This window comes from Micromys minutus, assembly GCF_963924665.1.
Source record: "Micromys minutus genome assembly, chromosome: 17".
Classification (NCBI taxonomy): Eukaryota; Metazoa; Chordata; class Mammalia; order Rodentia; family Muridae; genus Micromys; species Micromys minutus.
This window is the reverse complement of record NC_137952.1, coordinates 18,398,439-18,423,646: the sequence shown is the minus strand read 5'-3', so window position 1 is coordinate 18,423,646 and position 25,208 is coordinate 18,398,439. Positions and strand designations below refer to the sequence as shown.

Sequence of the window (25,208 nt, the reverse complement as noted above, 5' to 3'; positions counted from 1 at the left end):
CATCGTTTCCAAACAGAAGACACCCATAAAACCAGCTAAACCACGGAGCCCTATATTTAACTGTACTAGACGTCCTGAACAACAACAGATCTAAAATTCTTCCAGGGCCAGAACATTATAGGTCTTTCCTGGTTAACTTCTTTGCAGAAAGACTCACTTAAAAGGAAACTCACAAAGCTCAAGTTGGAAATTTATGTTTCAGAATATGCACCTACCAGACAGAGATAGGTGGGCTGAGCAATTACTGTGTGTGCAGTATTACGGTATCCGGTGTTACAGTACAGGTGGTATTGTAGACTGAACTTAACTGCTACTCTGATTTGATTCCAAAAGGAAACATAAGAATATGTTTACAGTTTTTTAAATAGCAGCAACCCCATTTCAGTAGATCACAGCTACCTCAGCAGATCAGCTAGAACATTTATTCAGATCATTCGTGGGAAAATTAAACTCCTCCGTTCAGTGCTACTGTGGCTTTAAAGTTTCATATTTTTCAGAAAATTCTGCAATTGGGGCACCTTCTTAACAGGATTATTTATGTTTAAGTCTCTGAAAACCTGGACACTAAATCCTAACTATTTCTTTCTGTTGCCACAACCAAGTATAATTGTATAATCACTTTTCAATACAAGGACAGCCTGGCGTTAACAGGATGAGAACTGTATGAGGCAGGAAATCCCAGTGTTCCTCATAATCTCTTGCTGATGGTTATCACATGCATTCCTATCTCTTGGACCTCTCTGTGAGAATGAGGAAAAGAAAAAAAAAACTGATTAAAAATCCCAGATGACTTTTTGTTTTAAGAATTGGCATCTGACAACTTTAAAGTTTCTGTGCTTTGTTATTTGTTTTTGCTTTGTTTTGTTGTTTTAATCCTGATCCAACTTCAGCCATTACTGTAACTTTCAACTCCCTGAATCTGCTGGGCTCCCACTCCCAGCACACTGAATTTTCCTTCTTGGGGGCAGATTAGCAAGGGCTCTCAGATATGGCTCTTTGTGGCTGTGTACTGGGCATGTTCTTCTGGAAAAGAGATCTTAGGGAACAAAGCAGCTGCTGTACCGCTCCACTGGCCATGAGCATCTTTAGATCCCTGTGCCCCTTGGGCTTTATAGAACTGACTCATTAAGAGGGACATAATAGACCAGCCGGATACTGGACACAGAGCTGGCCAGATCTGCTTTGAATGAACAGATAAGAAAGTGTTCAAACACAGATGGAAGTCACAACCTCCAGAAATCCATTCTTGGGAAGAGACATTAACCGGAATCAACTACACAGTGTAACTGAATCACACTTGTAGATGATTTGACTCACTGCAATTCATTCCATATTCACATGGGCCATCTTGGAAGACATAAAGGATGGAGTGGTAGGAGGCATTCTGTGAGTTGGAGATGCACAGACTAAGAGACTACAGAGCAAAACAGAGTGCTGAAAAAGTGCAGCGAAGTAAACCGTGGGAACAATGATAAAACTGACAGGAGGCAGCAGGAGCTACGAAAATGTACCTGACCAGAAAAGCAGTTTTAAAACTGTAATATTAAATCTACAGCCTAATGGATTAATTAGCAAGAGTCAGCAGAAGCAGTAGTTGAGCAGGATGTGTTTTAGACAGATGTCAAGGACAACAGAAACAAACTTAGTAAGACCACATAGTTCCCAAAAAGACTGAGCAAAGAGAACATGGGGGGAAGGAGTAGAGGGAACAAAAGTGGGGCAGGGATACATACTTGTGACTCTAGCCAGGGTCTAGATTGCACAGGCCCTATCGGCCGAGGAAGGAACTTGGATTGTATTTCGATTACAGAGTAAAATTCTTCCCCAGATTCTCAGTAGCAAGACAGTCTTATTGCTTATTTTCATCATTGATGATAATCTGTGTGTATATTTATTAATACCAAAGGTGCTTGTAAGCCAGCCAACAATACTTTACAAAAAAAAAGTATCCTCTGTAAGTAATTCATTAAATATGACAAAGACCATACTAAGCTACCTACTCCTTTTAAATGTAACCTTAGTACTAGTGACACATATTCCTATGAACTGTCATATTTCATCAAGAAAGTGAATCTGAACTGAGAAAACAATGACATTATCAATGTGAAGGAGTAATCCAGTAGGACAGGAAGAGATGTGGGCTCTGCTAAACATTTTTTCCAAAATTAAAAAGATGCACATAAATAAGGGTGCAGACAGAAGACCTATAGAGTAATGGGCCCTGGAATACAAAGTTAGGTAAAAAGGACTTACGGACTCAGGTTTGTAGACTGTTGTAAAGAGTTTAATCTTTATACTCAGTTCATGCGGACTGGAAAGGAAAAATCTTTAAATGTTGCCTTGTGTAACCTGGTAGATAGACCATTTGGCAAGTATTTGGAAAGCTCAGAGTTCAATTCCTAACACTACTACCAAAAGAGGAAAATGTGGCTGAGTCCTGGTAGCCTACACTATTAACAGCCATCCCAAAAGACCAAGAAGCAGTGCGGTGGACTGCTATACAAGGTGCGACACACCATAGTATCTCACAGAGTGGTGATGTGGGCTTGTCCAACATGGTCTACTACCAACCATAGAGTATGTATATACTGCTTTTAAGTGCTAAAACAAAAAATCCCTTTCTAAAGGTTTAGCAATATATTAACATGTCATCTTGAAAATGTGTATTATCAATTGTGAGGAATGCATTTTAGTACTAAAACCCACACCTTAAATTTCTTGCCTTAAATAAAATTATAGTGACAAATGTTACACGCAGTTCTGTTAGGGACCTGGCAGATTTTACACAGGTCTAACAGCTTCTCTGACCACCTTGCAGGATCTGACCAAAGCACATAAATACAGGCCAGTGGCAGGCAGAACCAGACCCCAACTGGAACTGTTTAGATGTCATGTCTGTGGCCCTCCATTTAAACTTTAATCTCACTTCAAGATCCTAAAAAGGGGACTTGTGGGCTCAGTGGATCTCTCTTTATCTCTTCCCAATGCAGCTACATTGAATAAATCTCCTTTTCTGCTTCCTACTATTAACTGGACCCTTCTAATTAGATTATTAATAGCTGAATCTGGCTTAGGGCACCGTTTGTGGCCCTCGCATGTTCTAGTGTGAAAAATCTGCGAACAAATAACAAATATTCTATATAATCAAAAGCTCTTCTTAAATTTTACGATAGGGCAAATATTACAGTTGATCTTTAAAGTATTGAAATTAGGGATACTTAATCTTTGAAATTAATATTTAATACCATATTCAATATAAATTTGATATAAAAAACAACCTTAGAGCTAATTCTGATTGCCAATTAACATTCTACTTAGGTAATGAATTGAGAGGTTGTTAAATTATCTTTTTATTAACACCTAGAATTCACTCTGACTTTACATAATCACCATCAAATATACTCTTATCTCAAGCTCCTTCTGGTCAATTTTAATGGCTAATGAACTTTGTTCCTTTTAAGGTCTGTGGTGAAACCACAAGGAAATCTTTAACGTAACTTGGGTCTGAAGATCAGATTTGAAAACTGACTCAAGTGCTGATAAGACTTTTTTTACGCCACGGTAGAATTTCAATGATAGCTCATTTGACTACAACACCCACTGTGCTAACAAACCCAAGAACACTTCTTTCTTAAATACAGCACACTTGATAGACCTCCTTCTACAGTTTGTTACATATGGAAGCAGATCAAAACTTCAAACACACACACACACACACACACACACACACACACACACACATACACACACATACACACACACACACACACACACACACACATACACACACACACACACACACACACACACACACACACACACGGGGTAGGGGTGGAAGATATTTCAAGCACCTCATGCACTCAGTAATGGGTGCACACTGAGTTTGCTTAACTCATTGTTTTTGAGGGAGAAGGCTCCAATTTTTGTAACAAACCACTTAAATTTACCCATTTTACTAACAAATACCACATGTACTTCAAAGGTACTTGTTGGCCACAAATTAGAAACAATCTATTGAAATTTTCTTGGTAATTTTTTGGTCCTGAAGTTGAAAATGAGATTTTAGACATCTCTTTTTTGCCTTCAAACTAGGCAAAATAATTGGTCCTTTGATCATTAAGTCTCTGAAAATAATGATTCAATGTGAAGTTCTTAAGTCAAACCAATTAATTGTAAAGTACCAAAAGAAAACAGGACCTATTTATGATGCTCAATGAGTTCACGTCTAGAGGAGCCAAATGGCTCTGCATCCTTAGATGCAGGAGTATAAAGACTCCGCCAAATATTTCTACAAAAGCAAGTTATTCCAATTGATTCATTTTAAAAGTCAAATTCACTCTAGTGAGCAACAAATCCTGATATTCCATTACTTGCCAGTTCTGCAAAGTGAACTGCTTAATACACACAACTTTAATTTCTATTTGAACTAAAAATGAAATGGCTAACACCCTGGATACTCCTTGTTTGTGACAGGCACGAGTTAATGTTTAACTTTTACAACATGTGACTTACTAGTATGCTTTTGCTCTAACTTTCATTTTCCACTTACTCCTAGAATATCTGCTCAGAAATTTAATTAGATTCTGGAGCAGGTCTGTCTGGTTTTGAATCCCCACTGTGCCTTTAGTAGCTATGTGCTGTTGGGCAAGTTACTTAAAATCCTCTCTACAGTCATTTGCTCGTTACCTATCATGAACTCCAATGTAAGAAAAGCATTTAGAATTCAAATAAAGCCAAGTTCTTTGTAATAAAGTATGTAAAAAAAAACAACAAATAAAGTGCTATCTGGAAAAGCATTTATAGTTAATGACATGGAAAAATCCAAAATTGAAACCCTGATTATGCCACATAAAACAAGTTTTATCTAAAACCAAAACAAAACCTGGGAAAGAAAGCAGCCCAAGTTATCCCCTATATGTGTCCTATATGTGTTCTGAGCCACAGGTAAGGCATTAAACTCAATTTATACTAACCATTGCTACCTAAACCCAAATCTTATCTATAGCTGTCAGAGCACACGATCTCCTGTACATCTCTAACTCTGGCTTCAAAGAGCTTTGACCAGCAGCCATGTATGTTGACACTAATGTACCCCACACTCACAGACGATCCCATAGCCTCTGAATCAAGAAAGAAAATAAACTGAAGGACCACCTTCTGCCTTACCAAAGAATATTTTCATAACAGCAATGGGCCATCCCCATTTTCATCCCAGAAAAGAGGATAAATCTGCTCTGGCCTTGGGGTTTCCCTTCCTTATTCATTTAGCAGCCAGAGTGGCCTTCCAATGACCCAGGGATGCAGAACACAAAGGCTACTTACAAAGACTGCAAAGCACTCAGTCCATGTATGGCTTCACTGGGTACTGTTTTCAACTGATTATTCTGAAGTGTTCTAGAAGAAAAATTTGGGTTAGTGGTTAATAAGCAATTGTTACCATTTTTTTACATTTAATAATACAGAGCAATTTTTTCCCCTAAAAAATATCAAAACTGGGGTGGGTGGGAAGGAAAGCATCCAAGGAAAGAAAATTGCAAAATGTTAAGAAGCATTTGCCATAAACTCAGAGATGATATTTATGCTGCTATTCCAGGCCATCTTTAATGGAGTTGCTGGTTGAGCCATATTTCTAGGGCTTGTTTTTTTCCCCAGGTACCCTAGTTAAGATTCACTAGGTTTTGACACTTTTACTGAAGTGTGTCTCATCAACAAACCCATTAGAATTTCTAATGCCTGCTCAAATTGGAAGAAAGCAGAGTCTAGAAACCTGGGCAGTTTGCAAGGAAAGCAGACATTGGGCCTTAAGGTGTAGCAGCGGTGAGTACAGACATCATTAAATCTCAGTCATGGGAGAGTGGGGACCTGAAGAACATCACAGACATCTCCATGGAAAACAAAATCCTTTCCATTTTTCCTCAAGGTGAGTTTTGTCATGTTAATGACTATTTGACACGAATCATAACCACAGAATAGAAGAAGTAACAGGACCACCTAAACACTCTGAACCACAGGCCTTGTGACTTTGTCCAGAGCAGTAGAAACAAAAGTAGGTGAAATAGTGGCTGTCAAACTACATGATCTTCAGTCTGTCACCCTCCACGCTCCTGCATGGCCAGAAATGTCTTTTCTGATCTCTGACTATCTTTATAAATATCTTTAGAAAATTATGAAGGTGACTCACCTCACTTCAATTTCTTCAGCACTAAAATGCTTTTAATATGTAAAGCACTTATAAAGCTCTCTCCCTTTAGGGTTGGCTAATTAAAAACCCTTGTAGCTATAAAGAATGTAGAAATGAAACTCCACCAATATAGCTTAAATATGGTTTCAATTCAATACATTAGTGGCACGGCAAGTCTGTGATGCCTTGGAGCTCAAGAATACTTAGTATTTAGATTTTTAACCTTCGTTATCTAGACCCAAGTTTGCCCAGACCAACCTCTAGCCTGCTCCCCTACCCACTGGCCATGCCTTAAATCTTTTAATCCTCTACTAAAAGAAACTGTGCTTAACCTAGCTCCAAGCATGTTGACTATGCAGAAAGAAAATACACAGCCAGCTGTGAAACTCTAAAACTGCATTACTTACAGGACTTTGAGCTCTTTCAACCCAGACAAGGCTTTGGGGTGGATAAAAGAAAGGTCGTTACCAGCCAGTTGTCTAGAAAAAAAAGTAACAAGAGAAAAAAACAGCAATTCAAAGTTATAATTCAGAATCCACAGTAACTTTATCTGTGATTAAAACTCTATACTAAACATTTCTCAAGATGGCATGACATTAAACAGGGACTTAAACCTCTGCTAAAGCAGTCCCAAGATTCTTCCACTGAATTAAGAATGTCTAGATATTTTTTTAAACTTCTGATACAATAATTTAAGTAGGCACATTTTTATTCTGGTGAGGTCAAGCAAGCCAAAACACATTAAGCCAAATTAAGTCTGCTATTCACGGTCAGTCTGCTGCTTGCAGTGTTTTCTCAGGGCCTCATAAATACAGACTACTAGTCAGCAGGCAGGACTGTTTACACAGAGCAGAGCAAACCAGTCTGTCAAGGAAGAATGCTCTCAGGAGGCAAGTCAGCTTGCTATCTGCACATAAACCCAGGACAGCATACTCCAGACAAAAACAGAGTCTGGGAGCCTAGATTTCAAATAAAGACATAATCCTACACATTTAAAGAAGTGTTTTCCTGAAGAAATTATTAAGTAGAACATTTAAGTGAGGTAAAGTGAACAAGAAAGACTAAATTCTTTTATGTTCTTTCCCCACTTCTCCCATTTCCTCAGGACTATGGCACATGCCCTACCTCTTAGGTCCACCAGGCTAAGTCTTTCAAGCAACTAGATTCTGTAACTGATTTTTTAAAGAAATCTTTTCATGTCTCCCTTTTAAATACTTATATTTATAAATTAGTTTCAATTAGTTTTCAATTTATAAAACAAATTTTATAATTTCTCCTTTAAAAGGGTCAATTTCCAGTCAGATAATACATGTCTGTATTCAAAAGGCCAAGACAATACAATCTCAAGATCAAAGACACACTGGAATATACAGTGAGTCCCTCTCTTAAAAATAAGAATGCAGGAGCTGGAGAAATGGCTCAGCTATTAAAGTCACTGGCTGTTCTTCCACGGGACCAGGTTTTGTTCCATGCACCCACATGATATTTTACAACTACCTGTAACCCTAGCTGCAGGGATTCTGGACCCTCTACTGAGGGCACCAGGAACACGTGAGGTATACATACTTAAGCAAAACACTTATACACATTAAAATAAAATAGATATCAAGAAGAAAAACAAAGAATTCACTTTGTTCTCTGATCACTCTGTCAGCACCCTACCACTTCCCTGCTCTTTGTTGAGTTTATTCTTTCTTTCACTCTCAAGTTCTAGTTACTCCTGAGTGCCCAACACAACATCCTCTCCCCTTCTTTAATCTATATTTACCTTGATTTTAGGGACTCAGAGAAAACATCTTTATGAATTCTAAAATTCAAAGTAATGTCTGAAATTCTACTATAAGAGCCTTGCTTTCTTCTGAGGCTTTATACCACTTAAAGTGCACGCATGAGAAAACCTGACTCTACGTGACCTCTGGGCCACAGTAGACATATGTCACGCAGATGGGTGGAATAAAACAACTCCAACCGTGCGAATGACAAATAACTGCTTCCCCGGCACAGGGTAATGATGCTGGACTCTCAGTCAAGCCCCAGGATTACCGTGTGGTATAGGCCATCACTCCTCATGCCCTTCTAGCCTAGTGACCACACGACATGCCTTCTGAGGCTTCTGATGTGGGGTCCCAACATCTTACTCCATACCATCAGCCTTTTAAATACCATCTAAAATGGCAGCATGGCCTAAAACAGCTAAGCAGACGAAACCAACAAGTCGCTTTATTAAGTCATAAGTGACTTATAATTTGCTTACTTTGCAAACATTAGCAAAACTTGAGCAATATTTTATGAATCCCTAAGTTAAAGGAACACAAGCACTTAAGCTCAATGAAGCAGAAGTAGATAGCAATAACTGTATATGTGTTCATGATTAAAAAAAAAAAAATTCCATGACTTCTATGCTAGTCCAGTAAAATCTCCTCTTTTGCATTTCCTCTGTGGAACTCTGAACCATTTCTGGTGCGCAACTGCCCAAGCCATGAATTATTCTTTGCTCAAAACTAAGTTTTAAGAGGTTGGAGAGATGGATTCAGAGTTATAAGCTTGGGCTGATCTTGCAGAGCACCTAAGTCTAATCCTCAGCATTCACTGGGCAGCGCTCAACCACCCGTGACTCCAGCTCCAGAAGAAATCTCACAGACCTCTGGCCTCCACAGGTACTCGAAACCCATGTGCAACGTAAGCATATTCAGACATATCATGTGTACCTCAGATGCCAACACATCCAGCTAGAAATAGACAAATCGACATTTAAAACTTTACTGTATGAGACTGGGGAAACAATCCTGGACCCTGCATAGGTCTGTGCTAGGCCCACGGGATACATGATGTACTTGTGTAGGTTTGCGGTTTCATGGGGCTTCTAAAAGTGCCATCTGACTCTTTTGCCTGCTCTTGGGACCCTTTTCTTCTTGGATTGCCTTGTCGGGCCTTGACACGAACGCTGTGTCTAGTCTTAACTGCATCCTGTTATGCCGTGGTCAGTTGGTATCACTATGAGGCCTGCTCTTTTCTGATATATAATCTTTCTCTACTGAGGACTGGCATACAAACCAGAAAAATAGAAGACGGTTTTGCGCTCTCTTCAATGAGACCCTTTCAACACATTTCTCCTCTTGCCCCCAAACCTCCCCAAGTAGCCAGAGTCAACACTACATCGACTCAGCGCTTCACCGTGGAGCCTCGCTGACACTCTTTAAACACCCAATGGTCCTGCTCCTCCCTTGAAGGAAACCCATAAATAAGTTAACTACAGCACAAAATTAAACATGGTCACAGGCTACCTTCTGGCCATTTATTGCACATTAATCTTACAGGCCAAGTACAAATGCTTCTCAGAACGGGGTACACATCCCACACTTCCATTCCCACCCATAGCTATGTGTCCTCCGATGGTCCTCCCTGCACTGGGGATGGAGCTGAGAGCTTACTTCACAGGGCAAGGCCTTGGAGTCAATCTCTCTCCCAGAGCCAACAGAACAAAGAGAGCTCTTTGCAAACACTCCCGGTGCTGGTACTCAGCTTCCAGAGGCCCACCTCTGTACAAGCTCCACATAAGCAGTGAAAGGATTTGCTCCATTCAAGCTCCCTCAGGAAATTGTACTAAGAATACTCACAATTGGAACACAGTACTTAAAAGACCACATTTTTCAAAGCTCAGACTGCACCATAAGATCCTTAAGCGGCAGTAGCCATCTTTCCCCAAGTCCCTCAAATAGTCCGGTAACCCTGCTCCTCCCAGCTGTCCTTAAAACCTGGGCTAAAAGCATCCACCAAAAACCAAATCCTATAAACACAGCTTTCCAGGGTCTTTCACCCCTTGTCTCTAACATTAGCTTTTACCATCCCGGTATCTGTGGACCTTCCTTGGGGAATTTGACATTCTATGCATGGCCATGAGAAAGAGTGTTTTATTAAGTAACCAAGCCTGTGGCAAAACACAACATCAGATTATCTTAACTTGTCAACAATGAAGACTGTTTAACCACATTAGTCAAAATATTTGCTTCCTTTTCCTCAAATCTCTGCCTCTTTATAAACTATGTGAATGCTAAAGTAACCTGGTTTCTAAAAGCATTCCATTTCTCCTCGACTTACTGTTAATAGAAAGGACACAGTGAGCTCAGCGCACAAGGCTTATCCTGAAACACAAGCCAGCGGTCTGGCGAACTGAAATAAACCCTGTGGGTGAGTGTGCTGGGTGCATGATAATGCCTCGCCGGAGGCACACTGCTCTATGACTTTGTTTCCTGGGAGAGAACGCTGCATCCGCAGCCTTCCCGTGCTTACGGAGCTGCTGTGGGAAGGAAGGGTACACGCTGCAGCCTCAGCAGTCAGTCTCCAGAACCTCCTCAGACTGCTCAGTGAGCATGCTCCTACAAGCCAGCGCATCCTGGGGTGCTCAGTGTCTTGAAGTTCAGATCCAATCAAAAGCAAGGTAAATAAACGACAGGGCTTGGGGCTGGGTTCCGTAATCCTTAGGAGACAAAGGTCTAAGATCTTACACGGTACATTGGTCAACACAGGTGGCATGCAGTAGTTCTTTCGTATTAATCCCATGGTAAGACCCCTGCTTTTCTAAACCACCAGAGAGGGTAGGTCACTTGGCAAAAATCACACAGCTACAAAGTGGAGGAGTCAGCATTCTAGTTCTTGCTTAGCTGCCTCAGTGTTTGTTCCTGACCTGAGGCGCTTCTATGGTGTCACCAAAAGATTGGGAAATCCCTCTCGGAGGAGAGGTGGAACACTATGGGCAAGCAAACAGCTTTGTCTGAGGATCAACAGCTCTGCCCTAGCAGCCAGCCCAGAAGTGTGGCCCGCTCTGCGCGTGCACTAGGAGCTCTGAACTGCAGGTCTGGGGAATTTCCCAGCATCCTAAGAGTGCATGCCTCACTCGGCCAAAAAGGCCCAGAGGGAAGAGACCCCTCCATCCCCACAGATAAGGACTCTTACTGGACCGACAGTGGCTGATCCTGAGGAAATGTATGGCCAATGATGTCTTTTAACAAAGAGCAGCGTATCTCCCATCCCGAGCCTGGGTTGGCACTTCTGTGCCTAACTTCGGGGCTCTTTGTTCATTATTAGTATAATCCTGTGAGAGCAGAGGGTAGATGTGGTACAATTCTTTTTACAAACACACACGCACAGTCCAGACATCGTGTCTTTCACTTGTGTACTCAGTAGCTCCTGGCTCTCTGGACAGTGAGAAACGCCCGACAGCATTTCAGGCCATACGCCCCTAGTCTTTCTGTGGTATGAGTTTCAGCTCTATTATTCACCTGGATTACTCCCATGAACGTCCACATGTCTTCTTCCTCAACCTACTTAAATGCTGTGTGGGAGCTGCTGAGAGGACAGCAGTTAAGAGCATGTGTTGCTTTTTCAGGGGACCAGGGTTCAGTTCCCAGAAGCCACAAGGTGGGTGGTTCACAACCACCCATAAAGATCTGGCCTCATCTCTGGCGTTCTAATGTTCAATTCGGGGGGCGGGGGTTCTAAAAACCCCATTTTCCACCCAGTGAATTTCCCAGACCTTCACCATAAGTCTCTTCTTTTACACCTTAACCCAATGTTCATCTCCTACAACGTAGCATTGACTGTTACCTATCCGAACGCATCAGAATTTTTCTATATACCTCAGCACTCACAACAGTTTTCTTCACCTGACTTCACCCTGTGTCCCAACCTCTGCCAACTGAGACGAGAGGAAACTACCTTCCTGGAGCTCCACAGAAGTCTGGAATAGAACTTTCTCACTGCTGCAACTTAGCTTCCCTTGAGCTACTACTCACACACACACACCCTACCTTTCTCTATGGCTTTATAATGTTCTGTATGAATGGGAACTAAGTTATATTCATTTTGTATTCTTGCATGAGACCATGTATACAGAAGACATGCTGTAGTGCCTCAAGCCCCAATGTAAGACTCATGAGAATGTAATATCGGTATTTAAAAAACTGGAGAGCTACCTTATCTCCTTTTCTTTTCCATTCTTCCATTTCTACTCCCTCACACTCATCCATACTCTTACAGGAAAGAAGTACTCGGCACGATTTTAAGGTAGCAGGTGTCAGTGCGGCTCTCACCTCTCTTAATGTATGCTGCAGGTAAGGCGGAGCTTACAGCCGGAAAGACCAGTTCACGGTCAACAGTAATACCGCAGGTCACTGTACTGTATACACAAACACAAGGAACTGAAGCAAGTCCACCAGCACTTGGTCCCAAACAGTGTATCTCAGGACAGGTCTTATTTCCCCTGCTTGCTACAAGTCTCAGGAGCAAAGAAAGCAGAGAGAAAGAGAGGAGCAACAGCTGACGGTAGGGAAGACATCAGTTCCCTAGGCTTACGCTCTCCCAGTGTATCTGAAGCCATTCCAGGGACAGTCCAAATGGTGCAGTGTAAATATCCTTATGAATCTGTTTTACAGTTATTATTCATAAGCTCCATGGATCCATATTTAGAGATCCTTAGAGAGGGAAGCTTTGGAGAGAAAGAGTTATCAATGATGTTTCTACTTAAAAAAGTTCCCCTTCCCATTGCCTCCATAAAGGTGCTCCCAACACAGGAAATAGGTCAATGGTAAATGCGAGTGAGCCAGCCACATTTCATGAGGAAATGTGGGCCAGAAGATTGATAACTTCGTGCAATGCACTCAACAAGACTGGGATTTCTTCATTTGGGAAGCAACTGAAAGGAGAGGTTGGGCTGGAGATGACCCAGAAGTTAAGAGCACTCACAGCTCTTGCAAAGGGCCCAGGTTCAGTTCCCAGCACCCACAAGGCAGTTCACAACCATTTATAACTCCAGTTCCACGTGAGCCAGCGACTCCTCTGCTCCCCACAAGTTCTCGCACACATGTGGTACGAGTGTACACTCAGGAGTGCACATATACACATTAAATCAAATACTTTTTCAAAGAAAAGGAGAGAGGCTACTGTGAATCGCAGAGTAAACCAACAGGTGTTTTTTTGCACAAAACCACTGCATTGGGGCCATTATATAAATTTCATAGTGGCCAGAAATGTAGTCAATATTTAGGAGAGCAAAGACTGCAGTCAGTACACTAAGCAGGCATTTACTGAGTTGAAGGGTATGTAGCAGCTGTTCTGAGGAGCCACAGGTGGAAAATGGACAGTGAGACCAGAGCAACTGTGGATGGAGGCAGGAAACACGTTCACCACACAAGACAGCCTTACAAAGACAGCCCTTCTCACATCATGAGGAGGCTGAGAAGTGGGCTGCACACCCTTGCAAACTGCTCATGTCCCTAACCTTCATTCTATAGGTGATTACGAGATGCTCTGGCATTGTGCTACTGTGAACCCTACTGAGAAGTACCACAGTGCTGCCCCTCAGACTAACCAATGCAATTCTGCCCTCAGCAATGTCTTCTTTCCTCCTCCACTGCCTCTCTCTACACTGCCACTGAAGATAAGCAAAAGGAAATATTACAGCTCAAACCCAAACATGTCCAGGCCGCCTCTCCGGTAATGCCACTGAGTCCCTCAAGTAGGCACATGGCCTGTGTCAGCCATACTAATACCCAAGTCATCAGCCTGGGCTGTTTCCTGCAGAGACAGTTCTAAGTCAAGGCTAGGCAAGTGTGGCCACCAGACAGCATTTAGCAGGTGGTTGGTGTCACACTCCTAAAACATTTTTTTTTTTTAATCAGCAGGATATAAATGTTAACATTTATTTTCAACAGCATAAAATTTGTACTATTAATCCTAAGTCATATGTTAACTTAAATTGGAAGCTTTGCCTGTATGTCCAGAACTATGGGGCTTCTGTGGAAACACACACACACACACATACACACACACAGCTTGCTGGTTTCCATTTAGGCTATCTGGTATCAATACAGACAGTAAACGTTGAGGAATCGTTTAGTCCTTTCCATTTCATTATCCTAGTACATTGGCCCTTAAAACATGTAATACACCGTAACAGCTTGTTACCAGTGGCCCCTTTTTTAACCTATAGAGCCTGTGAGCCTCCACCCCTGACATGCCCAGCCAAATGTCCTCAAACACCACTAAAAATACGAATCCTAGAAACACAACAGTGCAAATAAAGCAATGGAAATCCCAGAAGCCGAGCACTGCACTTGGTGTTTTCTATCACTAACTTCAAGACAGCCACAAGAAAGAGATACTCATGTAGTAGACCAAAAAGGCCAATAATTAAGCAGCATTCTTTCTAGATCCCTTGGGTCCTTCCACTTACCAGAATTAAACCTCATTTGATACAGTAGATCAAAGTTTTCCAAAGTGCAGTAACTATGCCTTGCTTACTTCCCCTACTGCCCTTTCTTCTTTACCAACCCCAATCGTAGTGCTAGGGCTCAATCAAACCTAGGGCCTTAGGAATGCTGATCGAAGTGTTCTCAGCAGTCCCAGAGCCGCCGCCACTCTCACACCAGCGCCGCCTCTCGCTTGCCGAAGGGGTAAGTAATGAGGTGCCCACACCATGGCTCATACAAAGCAGACGGCCTGCAAACCCACCGGTGGTAAAGCACGCAAGAAACAACTGGCTACAAAAGCTTCTCGCAAGAGTGCGCCCTCTACTGGAGGGGTGAAGAGACCTCATCTTTACAGGCCTGGCTCTGTGACACTTTTTGAAATCAGAGGATATCAGAAGTCCACTGAACTTCTGAATCGCATGCTCCCCTTTTGGTGTCTGGTATGAGAAATAGCTCAGGACTTCAAAACAGATCTGCGCTTCCAGAGCGCAGCCATTGGTGCTTTGCAGGAGGCACGTGAGGCCTGTCTGGTTGGCTTTTTTGAAGATACCAAATGTGTGCGCTCCGTGCCAATTGTGTAACAATTATGCCAAAAGATATCCAGCTAGCACACCGCATACACAAAGAATGTACTTATGAGTCCACTATGAGGGGGAACATTTCATTCTCAAAATCTTTTTCCCTCTTCTTCCTGTTATCAGTAGTTCTGAATGTTGGATATTTTCCCCAAATGGGGTCAAAGGTACCTAAGTATATGTAAATAGAAACAGAGGGGACAGAATCAGGTATTGGCAGTTTCTCCACATTCATTTGGGTGTGAATTTTTGATATAAATGCAAGATGTAAAGTATTAATGTAAGCAAAATGTTTCCATGAACACATTTCAACAGTTCAACTTTGTAACAATTATAAATGAACCTGCTAAAATTTTCTGGACAATGCCAGCATTTGGATTTTTAAAAATAAGTAAATTTCTTATTGACAGCCACCAAATGATGTTTGTAGCATTTTTCTTATACAGCAGATTCCATCCATTCGCTATCCCTGAATTGTCCTACATGCAAGTATATGTTTTTAATGTTGTCTGTCTTCTGTGATGCTCCTGTAAGTTTGCTATTAAAACACATTAACTGGTTTTTAAAGGAATGCTGATCGATATCTCCAGCCACGTTATCCACATTTTTCACACCTCCAGGAAGATTTTATGTCTTCATATGGCTCCTATTAAAAATATGTATATATAATGTGTGCACATACATATTTTTTGTAAGAGCTGTACACGCACACACACGCACACACACACACACACTGGAGGGGTGCTACATGCCACCCACCACTTGAGAGGCAGAGGCAAAAGAATAACGAGTTTGACGTAGACCTGGAATGAACAAGTGGCTGTGGAGCACCCTAGATTCTATGAGACTCTATCTCACAAAAGGGAAGCAAGTAAAATGTGTAAAACTGCAAAGTTTTAAGAACACACATGTATTTAGATCCTTTTCACAAAACTATCACTGTTTTTTTTTTTAAGCAGCTTGCCTTTTCAAGAAGAAACTCTTACCCTAAGCCCCCACAGCTAAACACTATTGTAACCTGTAATAAAAATAATTTTATCCCGGTTAAGACTTGGCATGAAGCCATCTAATGCTTTTCCACATACTAAAGAACTTGATTTAACTCAAAGATATTTAAGTTCCACCTGCGCCATATTGGCTTCATCACAGTCACCTGCAGACGGCATATTTTGAGAGTAAGTCAGTTGAGAACAGTGACACTGGTAATGATTCTGCCTTTTCTCAGTTGTCTCTTGTCTCATTCCTTTTATGTCCATCAGTCATGAACTCCAGCAGAACTTAGTTTCTTTCTGTGCTGAGAAAGTTTCTTGCATTGATGATTTCAAAATGAGAAATCCTTTGTCTTAATCTCTCCCTAAGTTCAAAGGTAGGATTACCGAGCCAACCAGATGACTCAGAGTGTAACATCACTTGCTGCCAAGCCTGATGCCCTGAGTTCAATCCCTGGATCACAAATGTGAGCCATGATGTGTCCAGACTCACCCATGCACATCTGTTCTACACTCACACAATAAGTGGATAGATAAAAATAAAATTGAAGTGTGACTACTGACACTGAGTCACACAGAGCGCTCTGCCTTTAGAAAAAAGACAGTGCACAGCATAGACTAACTTTCTGATTCACCTACATCACAGATGGCAAGACACACATTAGGTGGTGAGGATGGAAAGGAAGGCAGGAAAACATCACAAAGGAGAAAGAGCTCAGAATGAAGGGTATTGAATGGCTGAGCACTAAAGCTGTTTAAGGCACTGTATTATGCAAGATAAGAATACATCTCCTACTGTTTAAATAGAAAAGTCAGTTCTGTTACTTGCAGCCAAAAGTTGTTTTAACTGACTGAACAGCCAATAAACATTCTTCTGTTCTTTCCTAGTAACAGAATCCTGACTTGAGTCCAAGCACCAAAGCTCTTATTAGCCAGTGTTTCCTGTTAAAAACCCATATTACTAAGTTCTAGCCAATGAGATGTCAGAAGTAACATATGATTATGCTCAAGGTGGTTTCTTTAAAAAAAAAAAAAAAAAAGTGACCGAGTGAGACACTGCCATTCCTCCTTCCTCTCTGAGAAGTGACCATTGATGGCTACAGCCACGGCAGGAACATGAGCTGGACGTGAACACTGTAAGCAAAGAACTGCAGACAAGAATGCTAAATTCTACATTTCTAATAACTGTGATTCTCAGTAGTAGTCCCTGGTTGTTAGGCTGCAGATCTCATAGGCATGCAAATAAAAGAAAGCATTACGTCTTAAAGCCACTGTTTTTTGTTGTTGCTGTTTTTTGTTTTTTAAACTTTCCACTATAGTCAGATATAATTCCATCAAAAAATTTAGGAAAAGAACACACAGGGCAGTAACAAAAATAGCACAGTTAAAGACAGTACATTGACAGGCTAGGGGTGGGCTCTGCAGTTACAAGAAGTTGCTGCTCTTATATAGGACCTGAATTTGCTTCCTAACACTCATACCAGGGGGCTCACAACCACCTGTAACTCTGAGACCTGATTCCTCTTCTGGGGTGTGTGTGTGTGTGTGTGTGTGTGTGTGTGTGTGTGTATCAGATAAAATACTTTTAAAGGACACTACATTAAATATATAAAAACTAGGTAAGGAGTTTCTAAAAAAAAATTTTAAACAGTAGATAAGCACCAGGACAGTAAGAAATATTCAGAAGAAAATATATATATTCATTAGTTGTAAGACCTAGATCTATCATTGCGTTAGTATTATGACAAATGACTATAAATAACAAGTTTCTAAAAGATTCTATTTTTTAAAAGAAAGTATATTCATGTACTCAAAACCTCTAGGCTACATGACAAAAATATCAACAGAGGTTATCTCTCAGATGTGAGATAATAATTGATTACTTTCTTCCTCCCTGTAACTATATGTCCAGGTTTTGAACATTGAGTTTCCACTAATTTTATAATCAGTTTTGAAAATTCTGGCTTTCATCAAGCTGTTTAAACTTTATGGTTCTAGACTCAGCGATGTCTTCCGCACAGGTATCTGCAGCACATCCAGCATAAACACCTCTCAAGTACAAACAGCCTCAAAGAAACTGATGAGAACAGAGAAGGCAAAGAACCCGTGCTGAGCCAGAGTCCCTAAGATGGAAGACAGTGGTACTTAACATTACACTGAACAAGCATGGCTTATGTAAGAGTAGACAACACATAAAAGAAATGGCTCAGTTTATTACCTTGTTGGGAAACTTACTTTAATAGAAAAATCAAATATATCTTTGCTTACTTGTAATCAGTATCACTATCATTGTAAAAGAACAAATAACCACCACTGGTTAAAATAATAAAGGAACCAACAATCCGTGGTTTCATGTGACTTTCTACATTTTTTGTATTCTATGTCACTTAACCAGTGAACTACTTGGAATTTCCCAGTTTGATGTCTTCTAGCTTGCAATTAAATTTTGAGTTATTAAATCCCAAACCAGACTACATCACATTTTCATCACCTATATTCATGAGCTACTAAGTACTTACAAGGAAGCTACAGGTGCAGTTTAGAAGAACTCAGAATTGATGCTATGTCCCATTTAAATGAGAATTCTTCAACAATATACTTTGTTCATTTCAGATTGATCCATTAAAGGAGCATTTTATGCCGTTGGGACTGGCTAGCGGTTACATTTTAGTAGGTTGAGATGCTCATGGTTTCTTTCTGCCCAGTGTATATCTACCTTCCTGCTTTCTTCTGCTCAGTTCGAAGGACCATTTCTCCAGTCTGATGAACCAAGTTAGACCATGCCATCAACCAGAAAGGATATTTTATGAACAAGCAAGAGAGGCAAGACTGCCAAACAAAGTTCTCCCAGGTCTCTGCTCAAAACAACTTAGACATCAACTTAGGATTGTGGGATGCAAAAACACACCTGGGACTACTGAAGGTTAAGAGTCCCTACTATAGCGAAGGCAGGATATTTACAACAGGAAAGGAACCAAAGACAGAAAAGTAGGAATCAAAACTGAACAATAGAGAACATGTGAAAATTCTTGTAACTTTCAAGCTTCACGATGCAATGACATCTGAAGCAGCTCCACCTTTAGATATTCCTGTTCCCCAAGGAACAATTCTCTACCACGCCTTGGTGGTGTTTGTGTCTTAAACCCACTGGAATTTTGTACCAATACAGACCATGTTACAAGCTTTATTTGCCCTCCAAAGCCCAGAAGCTATCTGCTAACATCCCCAAATACCTGTTTCTTAACTCCTTTCCCGACATGGCACTGTCACTTGCTCTGCTGATACAACTAGAGAAATCTACTTAAAGCAACTGAAATGATTTTTCAGGGTCTGGCTCTGGGCATTTCTCTCTAGCATGTCAAAGCTGATCCCTTTGTTTTGTTGTAGAAACCTCTTCTTCCACAGCTCCTGGAGAAGAGTTCTGCCCTAGTTCTCACCTGGCACTTGCCTTCTTCCCACACCTTGATTCAAGTGTTTCCCAAGGAGTTGTCCTTGGCCCTCTTCCCTTTTCTTCTGCCCTCTATCCCTTGGCAATCCTTTTCAATCAAGTTTCCAATAATCATTACATAAAGATTCTCAACTCTTACACCCATAAATCTCTATTCTGCATTCCATTCACATATGCCCCAATCTACATTCTGTGGAATTCAACATGCTAACTTGAAACTAAGTTTGATACTTTCTCTTCTAGAACAATTTCTTTCCATGTCTCTAATTTTAACAACTTGTGGAGATATTAAAATTAAGTACTACTGATCTTACACCAGCTGAGATATCCCTTTGATTCTATTTTGCCTCTTATCTACCCTAATTGAGATTTACCCCCCCCCCCACACACACACATACACACACTCCAATTTACTTTTTAGATAGAGTCTCTATGTAGCTCAGGCTGGCCCAGAACTTATAATGGTGACCAGGTTGGCTGTGGTTTCACAGAGAGCTGCCTGCCTCTGTGCCCGCCATGCTGGGATGAAAGACGAATACCACCATGCTTACCCTAGATTCTGATGACTGTCTTTAATAGCTAGCTTCATTGGCTAACTCTACTATCTCTCTTACCTCTCTCAATTCTAAGCTCTCTGCTATGAGATTACATTGACAGAAACCCCTATTTTCTTGATATGATATGAACTAGTCCCTGGCTCAAAAATAAATAAATAAATAAAACAAAAAACAAAACAAAACTCTAACAGCCACTCACAACAGCCTTTGTCTACCAAGAAAGGTCCCAGTCAGGCTCCAAATGCCTTTCTAGGTTTCTTTTCTATGGTTGCTTTTAGCAACTCAGCACTACCTCACCTAACATTTTCACTACCCAGCTCAGTGTGTCTCCCTTTCCCTGCTAGAACATCTTTACGTATCTCCTCATAAATAACTCTTACCCTCCCTCAAGGCTCTCTAGAAATGCCAACTCTTTGATGAGCTCTTCTTTAATCTTTCTTGCTAGAAGTAATTTCCCTTTTCCTTTGAACTCTCATAGCTGGAGTACACTATTCCTTTCCCTTGAAGTCTCATTTAATTCAGCACTGAACACAGTGTTTTTAGTTGACAAAGGCTTACTGAATTAAGAAATAAATGATGTAGTAAGCCTTTCTTTCCTTGGCCTTCCTACTTGTACAGGTGACATATAGCCAGTCCTATGAGCAATAGCAAGCCCAACTACTAATGAATTCTGTCTGCTGGGCAAGGTCCTTCTGAGAAGAAAATCTACCTTCTCAAAGAATTATATGGGTTAAAACAAAACAAGGAAAACATTCTAAAAGGGCCTAGTCCGTAACTCTTAGGTTGCAGTTAATGCAGCAAGCTCCCTTCCCTTTTTCTCCTTTCAGCAGGACTTTCTAAATCTGAGAGTTCTCCAAATGACCTATTAAAGGTAAGAGTCACACAGGTAATGAGGCTTCTTGTGCTCACTACACAAATGCTAGGTTTGTGATCTTCACGAACGGTCCTCTTATTCAAGTAGGGAACACTACCAAACAACTAAATCTGTTGCCATGTGACTGAGGAGAGGCTATGCATTATCTGAGACAGCCAGCAGAGCTTATCTGGAAGGTTTCATCAAAGAAGTAAATGTGAAGTAAGTCCCATGTAGTTCCGAAGCAAAGGTCAGTCCTTCTAAGTGCAGTAGCAGAAGAGAAGGGCCGGTTACTATCTCCACCCGGGAAGCACGCCTGAGATTAACAATAACTCATTTGAAATTTCTTGCTATTTTTCTTCATAGTTTCTACCTGAACCCATTTATAAAAATAAATAAAAATTTTTAAGCTTGGTAAAAGGTAGTTACTTCTGAGTAAAACTGGAATAACGGTGGCAAAGCTACACTGACTGAGCTTGTTAGTATACTCAGACCTTAACCAGTGCTTGCACGGCACCTCAGAGGAAGCAATACATGTGCAAGAAATACAGATGAGAACATGAAGGCTTCATAAAGGTAAAAATTTTGCTGTGGTCAAATACTCTGCATTTGATTAGCCATCCCTGTTGGAGTTGTTTACACACTCCTTTTATAAAGTAGTGGCTCCAATTAGTACTAAACAGATTAAACAAAACAAGTAACAATGAACTGGAATTCAGAATCCTAGCCTTCACTCTAGTATCATGAAGCCTTACGAGTCAAAGTGTTTGGAAATAATAGAATTACCTCGGTCACAGACTGTGTTCAATAATCACCGACTGAATGCCAACACTGGCAGTAGCTTCAGCAGTCATTGCTACATCCCTGTAATATCTATTGGAACTTTTCAGTGAATGCCTGGGGAAAAGTAGCTAGTATTTTAGTCTTCCTGCTGCTTCTAACTAAGCCATTTTCACAACTCTTAAGTTTCAACCATTCCCCAAATGGCTACCACTGCCCCGACAAGTCCAAGAGAACCAGAAGCCTTTGTGGCTGTATAGGGAGTATCAGGCAATAGATCCTGACATTGTTGCATGAATGCTTTCCCAGAAACCCAGCTTTCTTCAAATACTGCTAACATGCATACCAGCATACCCCAATTCCTTCCTCTAAGCACAAACTACCTCTTCTCCACAATTTCAATAGAAAGTCAGCCATGTTTATAGTGTCTACTGATATTTCTCTACCTTACATGGACATACTTTTTATATGTTATCCAATATTTTATAGTAGTCCTGTGGGGATTCTCTTTTTAAAGACTCGGAAGGTGAGATACAAAAATCAAGAGACTGTCCTAATACCCAAGAACCTGGCATGTACTGATTTTAGAGCCAGAATCTACGGGAGAATATTACTGAGTAAGTCTTTATTAGCTATAAAGCTTTGAAAACCAGATTAAATGTGAAAGTAACTAGCAACAATATTATCTAATATATCTAACACACATAGAAAAGGTTGGATGGAATTTCTTTAAGAGTAAGTACACACTCTTCAGAATTCAGAAGGAACAGGGCTTTGAAGGCCAGGACCTTCAGAACCTTCCAGGACTCAGAACAACAAAACAGCAGATTCATGAACTTGAGCAAAACCCAAAACCCTTTCAGCCCAGGTCCTGCCTTTATAAAACTAACTTTCTTGTGGGTATAAGAAAGGACTTATGCACAAAGATAGGCTTTATATGTATGCCATTAACCATTGTATCTTTAAAAGACTGCATTCTTGGTTCCCAAGCAAACTGGTGGCCAGTGTCTCTAGTCTCAGGAACTAGCATGTAGCAATTCTCGCTTCCTGATCAAACCAAACTCCCACAGGAATCATTTAACTCCCCTTGGCTCAAAAACGTCATGTTCCAGAATTGTTTGAGAAATGTGTTTAGAATCGCCATCTGATCCTGTCATAACAATTCACTTCACATGTTCCAGTTCTCTGGAATATCTTCCCTCCAGACCATTCCACATCCCATGACCTTCATACAGGGTGCCCTTTTACCTGTCCTCATGCAGTCAGTTCCTGCTCCCTACAAAACTCAATGGAAAGTATCCTAGGAATCACAGAAGCTTCCCACATCCTACAGTCTCAGGTAAAGCTGGCTTTTGGCTCCCACTCACCCTATGTGTACTTCAGTACCAACTGTAATCTCCCACTGGGGATTAGGTCAACTTTATCCAACAGCTTCCTGGAATGATGGAAATTATTTGTGTCTGCTTAAATGGGATTTGTAAGCATAGGTAGCCACTGACACTAAAATGTGGTCATTCCAGGCTGCCAATGTGTTTGTGTGCAGAGCATTCATACAGCATGCATGAGCCTTGGGGTCCATCAACAGCACTACAAAAAAAAAAAAAAAAAAAAAAAAAAAAAAGAAAGAAAGAAAAAGAAAAAAAAAATAAACCATATGAAATGTGGCTAGTTCAGCTAAGGAGCTGAATTTTTGACTTTCATTCATATCTAAATTGAAATGGTCACCTGCTTCTAGCTGGTATGATATCAGGCAATGCACCCAAAGGGTCAGCTCCCCATGGAACTATGCTGTATCTATTTTCTATTTTCCCACCAAGCACAAGAGCTGGCCAGCAACAGGGCTCAGTGTTTGCTTAAAGAATAAATGAATGTGTAACTATGTATGAACAGTTTTTATATACTGTTGAGAAGTGAATCTACCCCATACCCTAAGCACTCCAGATCCCTACATAAAATTTGGCCAAGCACAGTCTTGTGTTATAAAGAAGAACTCATTAACTAACATGGAAAAAAAACTCTGGGCAAGTCACTCATTTCTACTTAGGGTGCTCAGCTTTACAATCACTCTTAAATCATTTCCAGATGACTTTTGAACACATGGCTACAATGTTTATGAAACATTACAATAGTCAAGGACGAATTACTCGGGAATGTTAAAATCAACTGCATTGTTTTAAAAGGCAAAAATGAAGCTTTTTAAAGTTTATATTAACCTGGAAAATAAACTCTCTTGAATGCCTAAACTATTGCTAGAGTATGAAAGACTATTTTGAAATAAATAACTTGCAGCTCTCTTGATTTTTTTTTTTTTTTTGATCCTATTCAGTATTCAGAGTGGGCACAGCAGATTAATTTGGTAAGCTTTATTGCTGATGGTAGACTACAGAGAGAACACGACCTAACTACAAAGAACTAGCAATCAAACTCAATTTCGTTCTAATTAAAACTCTCAGTTGATAGAGCTCATGAGGCTTACAAATGCTTGGTTATTTGAGATTTTAAGAAATCCAAGATGTGAAATTTCACAATGCAGAGATTATCCAGGTTCCCACCACAAATGACTAAAAGTATAACTGGTAATTGCAGGTATCAACAAAGGTGGTCTGCATCCAGTGGTCCCCTCCAGAGTACAGGAAGCACCTCTATTTCCTGTCTGGTACATCATACATCCCACAGTAGCTACACAATGGCCGACCAACCACTTACTAACGTCCTTTCATTACATAATTACTTCTGTAAAGAAATACTAATCCTGAAGTCTAAGACTAGATGTGGGGGATAAAAATGGGAGCAGAAAAGTACCTTAACAGTTGATTATCGTGGTAAGGACAGAGACTTCAAATGCAATTATCTCAAATAGCATTATTTAAAAACAATTAATATTCATTATATAAAAGACATAAATAAAATGCATCATACCCTAAAGTCCTTCTACACAAACATAATTTTTCTTTACCCACTTTAAAAACAACAAAATACTAGCTAGCATTTATATAATATTCTGCATCATATACCATACTAAATATTTAAGATATTTATATTAATATAAATATAAATATTACATATTCTGTATGCACCAGAATAATATAAATGAGGGATTATTATCAACCACACCTTATAGTCAAAGGCTCCCAGAGTCTAAGTAATTTGACCCAGTTCTTAAACTTGTGACAAATAATCTCTGTCCAATTTTTTTGGTGTAGAAGCATTTGGCTCAACTAAGTAGTGTGGGAAGAAAAGAAATTCTCTTCCTTTTTATTAAGTCTTTAAACGACTATTTCAATGAGCCAGAAATACAATCTGGGTCTAACTTGACTCCTACTCTACACTGTAAGAGAGGAGCTGAGTTAGAAGAGGCAGCTTTACTGATTCACAGAGACCAAGGCATGATCTACAGTGTGAATTCAGATCTCTGAAGGCCTGTGTTTTTTTTTTTTTCTTCCCTTAGTATCAAACGATAACCATTCTACTACCACATACCACATAATCCATGAACTGGGGCTTATGTTAACTGCCTCAAATCTAATTTTACTGTCCACCAGGATTCCAAAAATAAAATGCATAGTTTCCAATTCTTTT

At 40.4% G+C, this 25,208-nt stretch overlaps 1 protein-coding gene across 2 annotated transcripts in view; it reads right to left on the bottom strand.

The window, feature by feature from the left end:
* LGR4 (leucine rich repeat containing G protein-coupled receptor 4) overlaps positions 1-25,208 on the bottom strand; it is a gene marked incomplete at its 5' end in the record, with an annotated part of 91,981 nt that overhangs the window by 17,024 nt on the left and 49,749 nt on the right. For both annotated transcript variants that reach the window (XM_080930848.1, XM_080930849.1), the window contains 2 exons: positions 5,323-5,394; positions 6,589-6,660. In XM_080930848.1, coding sequence (XP_080786974.1) covers positions 5,323-5,394; positions 6,589-6,660 — 144 coding nt within the window. The remainder of the gene's footprint in view (positions 1-5,322; positions 5,395-6,588; positions 6,661-25,208) is intronic.